Below are 11,925 nucleotides of genomic sequence, written 5' to 3' on the forward strand. Positions count from 1 at the left end.
TTCTGGTACATAGGTACCTCCTACCTACCTTGGAGCTGCTTTGGTAATCCTCAGAAAGCTTACTGCCCAGATGATGATCCTAACCTAATAACTAGCGCATTACTCAGTTGCCTCCAAAATCGAGGACTACGCATCTTTCCTTATGGAGTTTCCTCAGCTTTTTCTGAATAATCACTAAAGCTAAAACCTCTCTCTATCTTACGCGCGCCTTCCCTGTTAAGGACTGCCTGGAGCATCGTTTACGTGCGTTTTGCGCTTTGCGTCGCAATTATTTCTTTGGTTTTCTTTTTTTATCCCCCCCGATTCTTTTTTTAGGCCCCTGTCTTGATTTGACTTAACACCATTGATCGTTGATCGAGTGCACTGGGATGCAACTGTGAGCTCATGCTTCTATTATTCCATGCCTCTATTCTTCTTGTCTCATCCTAATTCTAACGCCATCTTTGTGACCAGTTGGACCATACCCCTTTAGTTATGAGAACACCGAATCCTTCTGTTCAAGGTAAAGATATTCTTGTTTTTTTCTTCTTTTTTTAATTTTCTTTTTGTGTTCGTTACTTTTGTGAGGAGGCATAGATCCCCTAACCTAGAGCATTGTCTATTTCAACTCTTAGTCACAGCTCAGTTCAATACCTTCGGTTGGAAACTGGAGACTGTAGGTCTACTTTTAACTAGGATGGCTTTATCTCCAGGTTGTGCTCTTACAGCTGCCTAGTGAGTTTGACTTCGGCATGAGCTCATGATGGTCGTCCGGAGGTGTTAAACGGTTGGCACCTATCCTGAGATCTCGGTATCGGACGTTGGCCTATCATAGACGAACTCCATAGATCAGTATTGAGTTTGGTCTATCTGTTGGAAGGAAAAGGAGACATAGTCGAACTTAACCCCTTTCTGTCATGAAAGCGGCCATATACCCCAGACTCCAGATCCTAGATAAGGGCTAAGGGAACTATGTATGGAGCTTGAGCGTACAAGTGTACTCGAGGCAAGGAGGGAGTACTTGGACCTGGACTCGCTTTTACTTTAATCTGTTACCATATATATAGCTATGTCCTATGCTAATGTACATGTTCTAGGGACTGCGACCAGCCCTACTCGCCTCCGATAGCTATACCAACAGGCTAGGGTGACGGCGCTCTAAGCTAGAGATAAACTTTGCGTTGCAAGTAGAGCACTCATGTCGACTCTATTCTAGATTTGCCTATATTTACGAGGTTGGTCTACGCTTTTGATATTTCTGCATCTCCTCATGCCTGCACTTCAGTCGCTGCTTGCTACCTAAATTCCCAACGCTCTCTACTCTTTTATAGCAATTACTCTCAAGATGCCTTTTCTGACATCCAAAAGTAAAAGGCGCCCACGGCGTAAAATCTTGTTCAGCAACGCGCTTAGATTAGACCAAGCCGTTCATTTTAATCAACACCCGCCTGTTAGATTACATGCCTTCGAGGGATTAGTTGATACCATGGCCCCCATCAACGAGCTAGATGATGCGGTAGAGCTCCGCCAACTCCAGTCGGTAGCGATACGTAGTCTACAACATCTACCGAATCCTCAACGTGAGTTTTTATACGTGCCCGTAAAGCTATTTAGATTTGATGAAGCACTGCTGATAAGTCTCAGCCCTCACATCTCCTCGCTTATTTCGTCAGTTCCTCGGTTCTCAGCTACCGGATCTTGACTTCAACTTTCATTGTACAAGTCATGAAATGCAGTTGGTTGCAACCCAGTCGTTCCAAGGCCAAAAAACCTGCTTTGTTTCTATTGTTTGTTGTCGATGCCGCTACCATTTCCACGTTCAGAGCAATTTCAAGCCTGTTCAGCCGTATAATGACCAGCATCGCCATCATATGCTCGTTCTTTGTTGCCGAAAATCTGCGGATGACCTTGGGGAAAACCGGGTAATTTACGATGATACGGTTGGTTATGCTCGCTACATCTGTGTGGCTGATCGATGCCTATTCAACGTGGAGATATCCGTCCTACCTTGTAGGATTCCGCCGGAAGATGTAGCTAAGTTCTATGACAATGACCGAACTACACGAAATCTGATCCTTGCAAAAGAGGGGGATCCAGAACGATACTCGGACTTCAACGAAGTACCAACCATGAAATCAGAGACTATACTCCGCAGATACCTTTCAGACTCACTCCAGTCTACCAGTGATCAGCCGTTGAGGATTAACAAGCGCAACAAGAAGTTCTCTGTGTGTATGGGTAGTGATTTCGATGATCTCCTGAAATATTTAGGGTTTTGCGAGGGAGAAGACGCAGAGACCGGCGAGCCATGTTGGCTCATTACCCCCCCTAACAAGGAACAGAACCCGACCCCAGTCCGAACGCTACGAGCCCGAATGGAGGATGCGCAGATAGAGCTCGACATTATTAATAGCGAGGCAACAGTCCCTGCATGGGATAAGCTGCTGCAGGTATTCCAAGGAGACTTTCCTAACGGGCCTGTCGACGCCAATATCTCCACAGTCACAGAACCAGACTTGGCCCTACTAGGCTGTTTAGCAATGTACCCGCCTTTATATTTCAGCTGGGCTGCTATTCTCCTAGCTGGACTGCGCCCCAGGTACCGTGACGAATATCTAGATGCCGCTCTGCGTTGCATTCAGAATCGTAGTGATGATGCATCGACTGAGATCATCATGTACAGGTCCCGATTCGACGAGACATCCCCTATTGACATGAGGGTGCAGGAAGCTTTCGCGTTCTTCCATACCTCTCCCCACGATGACACGACGTCGGATTGGTTTTTGGACAAGTACTATGAGATGGCTAAATATGACAGGACTGATGAGTTTAAAGCCCAAGCCCAACAACACCTCGAGGCCATTGGTAGCTACCTGGGAAGGGATCTTGTGAGGGCAATCGACCTGAAAGCTTCGGGGGCAACAGGGGAGTCGGGACTTATGACATCGCTTCCTAATGTTTTAGGGAGAAGAATGAGCATTTCCTCAGCAACAAATCTCCTGGGTGTGGAGTCAGACTGGACGGCGGAGATCATTAGGGGCTTTGTCCAACAGCGGGTGCAGGTAAGTGCCTTAGGTATTTTTGATGCTTCTACCTAGTGTCTTTCTAATATCACACCAGGACGAAAACGCAGACAAAACTAAGATCGTTGAAGCTATCGATGTCCTATCTGAACTTAAGCGACAGCAAGATAAACCTGAAGAAGCCGCAGAGCTGCAGCAGATTGCCGAATTTGTCAAGATGACTGGGTATGCACCGATGCTAACATCCCAACTTCATGCATCACCGATACTAGGAAACTCCGTTAATACACCTCCTGGTCTAAAAAACATCGGCAACACGTGCTACTTAAATAGTCTTTTACAATATTTCTACAACGTCAAGATCATACGCGACATAGTCTTGAATTTCGACTCGGTAAAGCTTGACCTTGACGAGGAGACGGTTGGACAACGTCGGACGGGAGGAAACGGCACTAGCGTTAATATCGAAGAAGCCATCGTCGCTAGACAATGTGAGCGACTCCTCGTTTGCTATATTTGTTAGGAGATGCTGACCTATAGACAGTTGTCGAGATGCTTCAGGTGTTATTTACCGATTTACAAACAACTGCCGAAGCCGCCGCGCAGCCTTCGCAGAAACTTGCGAACACTGCACTATCGTCAGCTAGAGACATTCTAGACCAGCGATCCCAGAATATACCTCCGCCACTGCCAGCACGCCCGTCGCCAGCACCCCCGGTGTTCTCCAAGGATAATCCCGATGCAGCAAACGGAGTGACTAACGACACGGTGAGCATCACAGTGGAGTCGGTAAATGATAAACTCGAAATGGCTAGTTCCCGGAGTTCCCAAACGCTTGTTGACGACGGGGGAGATGCACCGATGTCGTACGCTCAGTTGGAAACCCCGGATGACAATGCCCCCGTTCTGCAGCCACAAGACGATGTCATGATGCAAGATTCAATCGAATCCTGGACCCTCGATGATAGAATGGCAGAAGTTTCGCGTCAGCTAGAACGCTCGGATAGATCAGGGACAGAGCAGCAGGATGTCGGGGAAATTATCGGCAATATACTTGAGCATTTCATGCGGGCAATTCGTCCGGACGGCCCCATGCCGGAAAAGCCGGAATTACAAGCAGACAAGATTACGGAGACGTTCTTTACTACAATAGTTAATTATACTGTTAAGACTAGGAAGGGAAACCCGGCTAGCGATCTGGTCTCTCACCTAGAAGAGGATCCGTTGAACGTCGAGATTGTTCCGGAGCGGTGGATCACGGCATATCCCGAGGAAGCCATTCAAGCGCCAGAGGGGACAGCTGGTAACACGGGCGGAGCAAACAATGTGCGATGTACATTGTTTGCCGCTTTGGATCGGTACTTCGCTTATGAGCCAATCGACAGCGGGGATCGCGCACGTTATAGTAGCATCAGATCCCTCCCTCCCATTCTGCACATCTGCATCCAAAGAAGCACACCGAAGGGCAAGAATAAGAACCCTGTTATCATACCGGAGACTTTATGCCTCGATCGTTATATGGAGGCTGAGAAGGGATCGCCGGTGTGGCTTGCTCGCAAAAGGTCGTGGGCGTTTAAGGAGCGCATAAAGGAGCTTGAGGCGAAACCCTCGCAGGATGTTCGAGATGTCCCTACACAGTCTCAACAGTATAATGTTCGTGATATTCCCAACATATAGTTTAAAGCGTGATGAGAGTGCTAACACGGACTAAGCAATTTAAGGAAGCGGATATTGAGGATATAACGACTATGGTAACATCGGCCCTCGACAACGCCGAGGACGCACATGTGCAACAAGCATTCTCCGATGACTTGAGACTGAAACATAAGCTACCTGAACTACTGGAATATGGAATATCCAAGAAGATAGCTACCCCGGCGTCATTTACTGATTATTCGTTCTGCGACAGAGTCGCTGATATGTCCTGGGAGGCCACTGAGCCTTTTGATGAGATGACTAGAAACGAACTTCTCTACCTGCGTCAGAAAGAGGAGACGATTTTCGACGCCATGCAGAAGGAGAAATACAGTATCCACGCTGTAATCTGTCATCGCGGTGGTACATCCGCGGGGCATTATTGGGTCTGGATTCGAGACTTTAAACGCAATGTCTGGTATCGATACAACGACGAGACGGTGACGGAAGATAACCGCGGCACAGAGGCTGTGCTAAGCGACCTGAACGAGACGGGTGATCCATATTATGTTGCGTACGTTCGAGATGAGATAAAAGATGACCTGGTTGATGTGCCGCAGCGTCATAAACTTGAGGCCAACAATTCCCGGAGCGCGAGTCAGGATTTTGAGATGATCGAGGGTGTAGCGTTCGACTCGGCCGAAGCGTCTCCTATTAACGGTGGGCAAGCTTCACATTAGTACTGATGGGTACCTACCATACGATCCTGATATACCCCGATTTCTTGCGTCGTGGATTATGAGACATGGTTGCATTGGCGGGGAGTTTATTGCGAATTAGTTGGGTTTACAATACCTCAAGGTAGACTAGGACCTAGGTAGGCCGGCAAGGCATATATCTGCTAGACGAGCTCACAATTGATTTTGATTGGCTTGGTAGTATTTGCATGCACGCAAAATAATAAAGTGCCGTTGATATTAGTACCTGTGTAGGCAAATCTATACGCGTTTCTGTAAGTCATTATGATGCTTCACGACCCGAACAAAGAATTATTTCACAGTTGCAACGTAGTAGTAACCCCCTCTAGTAAGCATGGGGAAAAGTGACAGGAAACAGATCAAGACAGTACCTTGCGCTCACCCTTGGATACTGCCACCGCTGCCATGATTACTATTACTATCAGCAGGGCCAGTAGGCGAACGGCTCAAATCCGGTAGCACAGCAGCTCGAGACTTATCCAATAAATCCGGCAGAGCGGCAGCGTTGTCCTTGCAGTAGATCTTGTCGTGCCGCGGGTCGATCCATAGGAACTTAACGGTGGACCCTAACATCTTGAGCCCGGCCTCAGACCACACGGGCACAAAGGTATCGAGAACAACCTGCCGCGCCTCCCGGTTTAGGCGGCACAGCAGCCGCGCCGCAGGCTGTCGGTGCTCGAGGTACTCGCGCCAGTGCGTCTCCCAGTGCTCTGGGAATACCCCCGTGACTAGCCACGGATATTGCGGGAGCTTCTCGACCCACCATACGCAGGACAGCGGACGTGTCGCGGGAGCACACGTCAGGACGAGCTGCCAGATGTAGCGCCGCAGCGCGGGCGGCAACCGGTCTAGAGACGATGCGGTCTGCGGCTGGAGCGTCTCCTGAGGACTGTTGCTCCGGGGCACCAGGGCCGAGTCCTCCGACGCGAAGCCTTCCGAGGAGGGGCCGGCGTCGTCGGTTGCGGAGTGGTCTTTGCCTCCTGTGATTGGTCAGTACCTAACTGCCTAGGTAGGTATATAACATAACTACCTAATCTACATAACCTAAGATATCTAAGGGGAGGGGGTTACCTTTTTTGGGACGGCCGGAACGCGGTGGGATGGCGGAGGACTTGGCGCGGATGGCGGTGCGGATCTGGCTGAGGGAGTAGCCGGTTACTTCCTCGATGCGCTTCTTGCTCATGGAGGCGTCGTAGTAGAGGGTCCGGACGCGGAAGCGCTCGCGCTCGGTGAGGTGTTTGGTGTGGATCTCTCTTGGCCGGTTTCCTGGGCGCATATTTTTATTCTTTTTTTTTTTTTTCCTTCTCTTCTTTATTTGTCTTTTTCCCCTTTTTTTCTTTTTATTCTTTTTATGTCTTATTTGGTATCTGATGTTATACAATCGACTGATGAAGATGGCTGATGAAGATGACGACGACGACGACGGGCGTAAGCTCGGGATGAACTGGGGGAAAGAAGGTGGAATGAAAGTTTTCCCGCGGTAGGCAGTCGCTGATCGGCGGACTTCTGGGCGGAGATGCGAGACAGCAGCGCTTCGATGCCCGTGCGACGTTCCGTATCGGGTTAGCGTGTCTTGGTGATACTCGACAGGGGTGTAAAACTTTCTGCGCGTTATTGCGATATCGACTTAAACGGCCTCAGATTCAGGGGGGAATATAAACGAATATAAACTCATACGTCGGATACGTATCATGCTTCCTATCACGTTTGTGGTTTTAATATGAGTATTACCATATTGTCCTATTTTCTATAGATATCTAGGTAAATAAAAATGTAGAATTAGGCATACTTCGCATTAGATATTAATAGGTGCCTACTAAAGTCTAACTTAGATGTTACAGTCCTACATAGAAGTAAATCCTCATCGTGAGACTAAATATATTTAATTTTAGCCCTAGGAACCAACATATTGTCATCGAGTAACGCCGAGCCGCATATATCTTCCTCAAACGAGGGCGTGTACTATCAAATAGGACATAATACATGTAATAATTAATCTAGACCGCTTTCTGCGTCAGAGGAAGCCACAAAATCATATTAGTGCTCCCGTGTTGAACACAGTGGTATGACATAAAGGTGAGACGTGAGATGCTCGTCTAACTAATTTATCAAAAATAGAATATCAACTGATCCGCTAAATGATCCAATAAATAATACCTCGGGTTAGGGATCGGGAAGAAGTGTATGCTTAAGGGTGATGTTATAATCATGATACGGGACTAAAAGCCACACGAACAACGAATTTCCGCACGTTTTATGTAATAGGGCGTTGTACTACACACATGTTGGGTTGCATTGCATAACGCCATAACTCGCGAATGAGAGTTATAACATGCATGAATGCATGTTATGGTCCGCGTTGTCCCGGAGAGGTATATTGGAAGGCTGTGAAAAACGACAGAGAAATAAAAGGGGGTTTAAATGCTGTTTAGTATCGCTCTTGCGATTATACTATATATGGTTGACATGGGATTCGGAGAATTTCTTTTACTTGATCCAAACCAGCTTAGCACCGATCTTTTGGTGATATAGCATTTCTCAAACACTAAGCTGGGAATGGAATCATGGGTTTACAAGGCTGTTACAGAGGGTACAGCTATGGGTAGATCCTATGGGAAATATACCGACCCGAGAAAAACCTTGACACAACCTGTGAAGCCTAGCCTCATCCGCGATATCTTTTTAGCTTCATATTCGAGGGCGACGGTCTTTGGTAGTCTACCATGGGAGGATTCACGTCATGCCATTCCCATCCCCGATTTACCCAACAATATACAAGACAACATCGAGGACCCTGAGAGCGATATAGAGTCCGCTCCGGGTCACAGTTTCACTTCAACACCCCTTTCATGTTCACCGTCGTCCTCTCTAGACAGGTTAGTCGAGGTAGACTGTCCTCCTACTGCTACCGAGTCTTTTTCCGAGAGGGTCAGTAATACGCCATACACCTCACAAATGAGGATGTACCGATTTCTGCAGAAAGTGAATTTCATAAACTGGAATCCCCTAATCGACAGTTTGAAGCAGGGTGTTCCAGGTGATCTACGACATCAAAATGACAGATGTCAACTAATCGACTACGGTGGTTCGAGTTCCGTTTGGGGTGCCGCATTTAGTGTAAAAGGGGATTTCCTAGTAGACGCCTTGGCTATCAAACTGTTTCGGGCGGATAGGCAGGAAGACTCTAGCGAGCTCCCAACGGAGTTGCAAATCATGAAGGGGTTAGAACACAACCACATTGTCGCTTTCGTTGGCCATTTCCAACGATCGAATCACTTTGGCGTCATCATATACCCGCTTGCGATCTGTAATCTTGGTCAGCTCCTAAAGAGCGCATCAGGAGCAGAGCCAAGACTGACGATGGAACTCCATCAGATGCTATTGACTGCTATCGGCTGCCTTTCGTCCGCGGTTATGTATTTGCATACCTCGAAAATAGTCAAGCACAAAGATATCAAGCCGGAAAACATACTGGTCGATAAATTTGGATCTGTTCACTTGGCCGATTTCGGTATATCGAAGCAATATGAGGACGAGACTGTCACAGGAGGCCACACACCATTCACCGAGAGATATGCGCCTCCAGAAGTCGTGAGCCAATGCGATCGCGATCTTTCTTCTGATATCTTCTCCTTGGGCTGTGTCTTCCTCGAAATGGTCACTATTATCCTTGGGAAAAGCCTGAAGGTAATGCATGGGGCTATTTTCGACCGACAGCCAAAAGGTTACTATCAGTCCCTTTACAAGGTTAGAGGCTGGGTTGGCGATCTCAAAGAATCACTTCGCAGTGACACAAGTTTGGTACCATTATCGCACGGCTCTTCTGGCATTGCTGAAGATCAACACCTCTCTACCGAGCACTTGGATCTCATTCTTAGCATGATGGCCGAGAGCCCAAAGGAGCGGCCTGCTATCGATGATGTCTATGAACTATTCAAACGTTTCACGTGGAACTGTCTTGATTGCAGGAATAGCCGTGACATCGATTTACCTGCCTCCCAGAAGTTAAAAGATAATAAGGGAGAGCTCCCGGCTAATTACTACGTCGCTCTGCCGGCCCCCCTGAGAGACTTACCTTGCCCACAATATGGCCGTAATGTTCATACAACACGAGATCCTCTATCTCCCGGGGGCAGTGGTAAGAACTGCGCAGCGTCAAACCCATCAATTGGACCTGTATTGATGGAAGATGCATGTAGAAAACAGTCACAGGAAAACCTTGAGGAGATATACTGTCAAATGAAGCGGGCTGTAGAGCAAGTGATCCGGGAATTTTCACCATCCATCCGATCATTCGGATATGAGCAAGACAGTATTACTCTAGAGGGTGTTCAATCTAATACCGCCACCGCAAGGCTTCCTAATTGTACACACATCCAAGACCAGCAGTACGAAATGCTTGATAAATTGAAGTTGCGGATCACCGAAGTGGTTCGTGAAGTACTCACCAAGTATCCAACTCCAAATCCCCCTGTCGACCTATCGAGATTAATTCAATACTGCGGCCCAGACCATTCTGCTTCACACAATTGCCACCGAGGCTCCTCGTCACAGGGCCAGCCAGCTAAGAGAGGTCGAAACGGGCATGGAAACCGCGTTATACGTAATGAGGATGATCACGACAGTGAATTAGAGGATGAGCCTGCCGATGGTAATGGGGGTAACGGCCATGGGACACAGGCAGGGTCATTGGAACAGCCTTTGAGCTTCGCCTGTCCATTTTACCGACGGAACCCGGAACGGTTTGCATCGACTGTTTCATGCTGCTTCAGAAGCTATAGGAAAATTTCTAGACTGAAGTACGTTGAATGGAATGTGCTATCTATATTGATCCTACTAATGCTAGAGTAAGAGAGCACCTTGAACGCGTGCACAGAATATTTCGGTGCCCAAGATGCCAGCAAATTTGTGAAAAAGAAAAGGCAGTCGACGAACACCTACAACAGGACGATATCTGCACTAGACAGGACCCTGTTGTCTTTAACGAGTCGTACGATTGGAGCCAAGGGTATGGTCAAAAGCAGGCAAGTGACCTTAAGTCTCGATGGAGAAACCTCTCAGATCATGAAAAATGGAGAAATATTTACAGAATTCTCTTCCCCTATGATAGGAATATTCCATTCCCTTGTAAGCTAATCAACCAACCATTTCAATCCTACAATGCTAATATCACCCATGGCAGACGCTATGCAATCCGGATCATCGTATTTACTAAGCGAACCTGACAGTACCCCGGAGCAAGCAACGTCTCCAAATGACCCAAGCAGTCTGATATACAGAGCTATCTGGGGTGGGTTCGTTGAAGGCGTCAACGTAGGGTTCAGCGGGGGAGCTGAGACCGGTGTCAATAACAGTGACCTACCTTCGAATGAGCCCCGAACAGGGCTTCCAGGATACTATTCCACGCTGCCAGATTTACAAATTTACACAGATTTACCTAGCTCGAACATGGATAACCTAGCTCAACCAGACTATTCGATTTATGGACACAGGGCTCCTTATTTGCCTAATTCATACCCTACGGAGTTGTCGCCGCGATCACTAGAGTCGTCAAACCTCACGAGCGACTCGACATATTACACAAACTTTGATGTATCTAATGCATCATCGCAACAAGTAACAGCATTCGATACAACGAGAGGGCAGGCTGCGAATGGCGATGAACTCGAATGCCTGACCTTTGACCCACTGGTTGGTTCCTGGGACATTACCGGGAATGGATACCCGCGAGGAGAGGAATACGCAGAAAATAATGGCATGTTTGATATCCCTCAGAGTCATTGAGGATAGCAACTGGGGACGAGTATATTCTTCAGCAACGATTATCTTAAGGGTGTCTCCTTGGTTTATTTTATGATATATTTTCTCACTTACCATGTAGTCAGTAACACCTTCTTTCCCAACATCTCAATATAAAAACTTACCATATAATGGAGAGTTATCCACAAATATTGTAGAGTGATAACTTAGGTACTTACTTGGAAGTGACAAATGTTGGAATTAGTATCTTATACGAGGTACTCTAGAGTAATGTCGTATTCCCCATGGAGGCTACTCGGTTTGGTAGATATTGCACCGGTATTTCCCTTTGGAACCATTCGTCCAGCATGTCCAAATCAAAGACTAAAGAGATCGAGGAGATGAAAGTTGTCCGAAATACGTAGACCGTACTTAAAGCCTTTAGGGGCTAGAATGTTTATTGTAGCACACTTGGCGTTGGATGAAACTGGTAATTCATAATGTATCGACTACCTATATGTATATATCATATAAAGATGTACGACTAGGGAGTGGTGGGTGGTACATATGGTCGCCTACATTATAAAAATCCCGATTCGATAGGGGTCTACAGTTGATAGTGGCCAAATCCAAATTTCAACCCGTCTCCTGGCGATTCCGTAACATGACGAATGAGGACATCACCTGACGCGACCCCCCTACCGGGTTCTGTTGTCAACGTCGCCGTTCGTAGCAGCGCGATAAAGTGCTCGTGCTTCATTTTCAGCGCCAGGATCCGCTCCTGGTTTCCG

General features: G+C 47.4%; 3 protein-coding genes across 3 annotated transcripts; 2 read left to right on the forward strand and 1 right to left on the reverse strand.

Moving 5' to 3' along the window:
• Positions 1-1,465: 1,465 nt before the first annotated feature.
• On the forward strand, positions 1,466-5,377 carry F4813DRAFT_389975 (cysteine proteinase; the record flags this gene model as incomplete). The annotated part of the gene is made up of 5 exons (XM_049246940.1): positions 1,466-1,559; positions 1,624-3,041; positions 3,100-3,493; positions 3,547-4,655; positions 4,715-5,377. The coding sequence occupies 5 exons, from the start codon at positions 1,466-1,468 to the stop codon at positions 5,375-5,377; spliced, it is 3,678 nt and encodes a 1,225-aa protein (XP_049098972.1).
• A 396-nt stretch (positions 5,378-5,773) lies between these two features.
• F4813DRAFT_389976 (uncharacterized protein) lies at positions 5,774-6,671 on the reverse strand (the record flags this gene model as incomplete). Its single annotated transcript, XM_049246941.1, has 2 exons — positions 5,774-6,375; positions 6,467-6,671. 2 exons carry the CDS (start codon positions 6,669-6,671, stop codon positions 5,774-5,776), a joined length of 807 nt encoding a protein of 268 aa, XP_049098973.1.
• Positions 6,672-7,728: 1,057 nt separating this feature from the next.
• On the forward strand, positions 7,729-11,777 carry F4813DRAFT_361275 (kinase-like protein). The gene is made up of 4 exons (XM_049243512.1): positions 7,729-10,194; positions 10,248-10,522; positions 10,578-11,275; positions 11,332-11,777. The coding sequence occupies exons 1-3, from the start codon at positions 7,952-7,954 to the stop codon at positions 11,177-11,179; spliced, it is 3,120 nt and encodes a 1,039-aa protein (XP_049098974.1). The 5' UTR covers positions 7,729-7,951; the 3' UTR covers positions 11,180-11,275; positions 11,332-11,777.
• Positions 11,778-11,925: the final 148 nt, after the last annotated feature.

This window comes from Daldinia decipiens (assembly GCF_022478715.1).
Source record: "Daldinia decipiens strain CBS 113046 unplaced genomic scaffold F4813scaffold_19, whole genome shotgun sequence".
Lineage (NCBI taxonomy): Eukaryota > Fungi > Ascomycota > Sordariomycetes > Xylariales > Hypoxylaceae > Daldinia > Daldinia decipiens.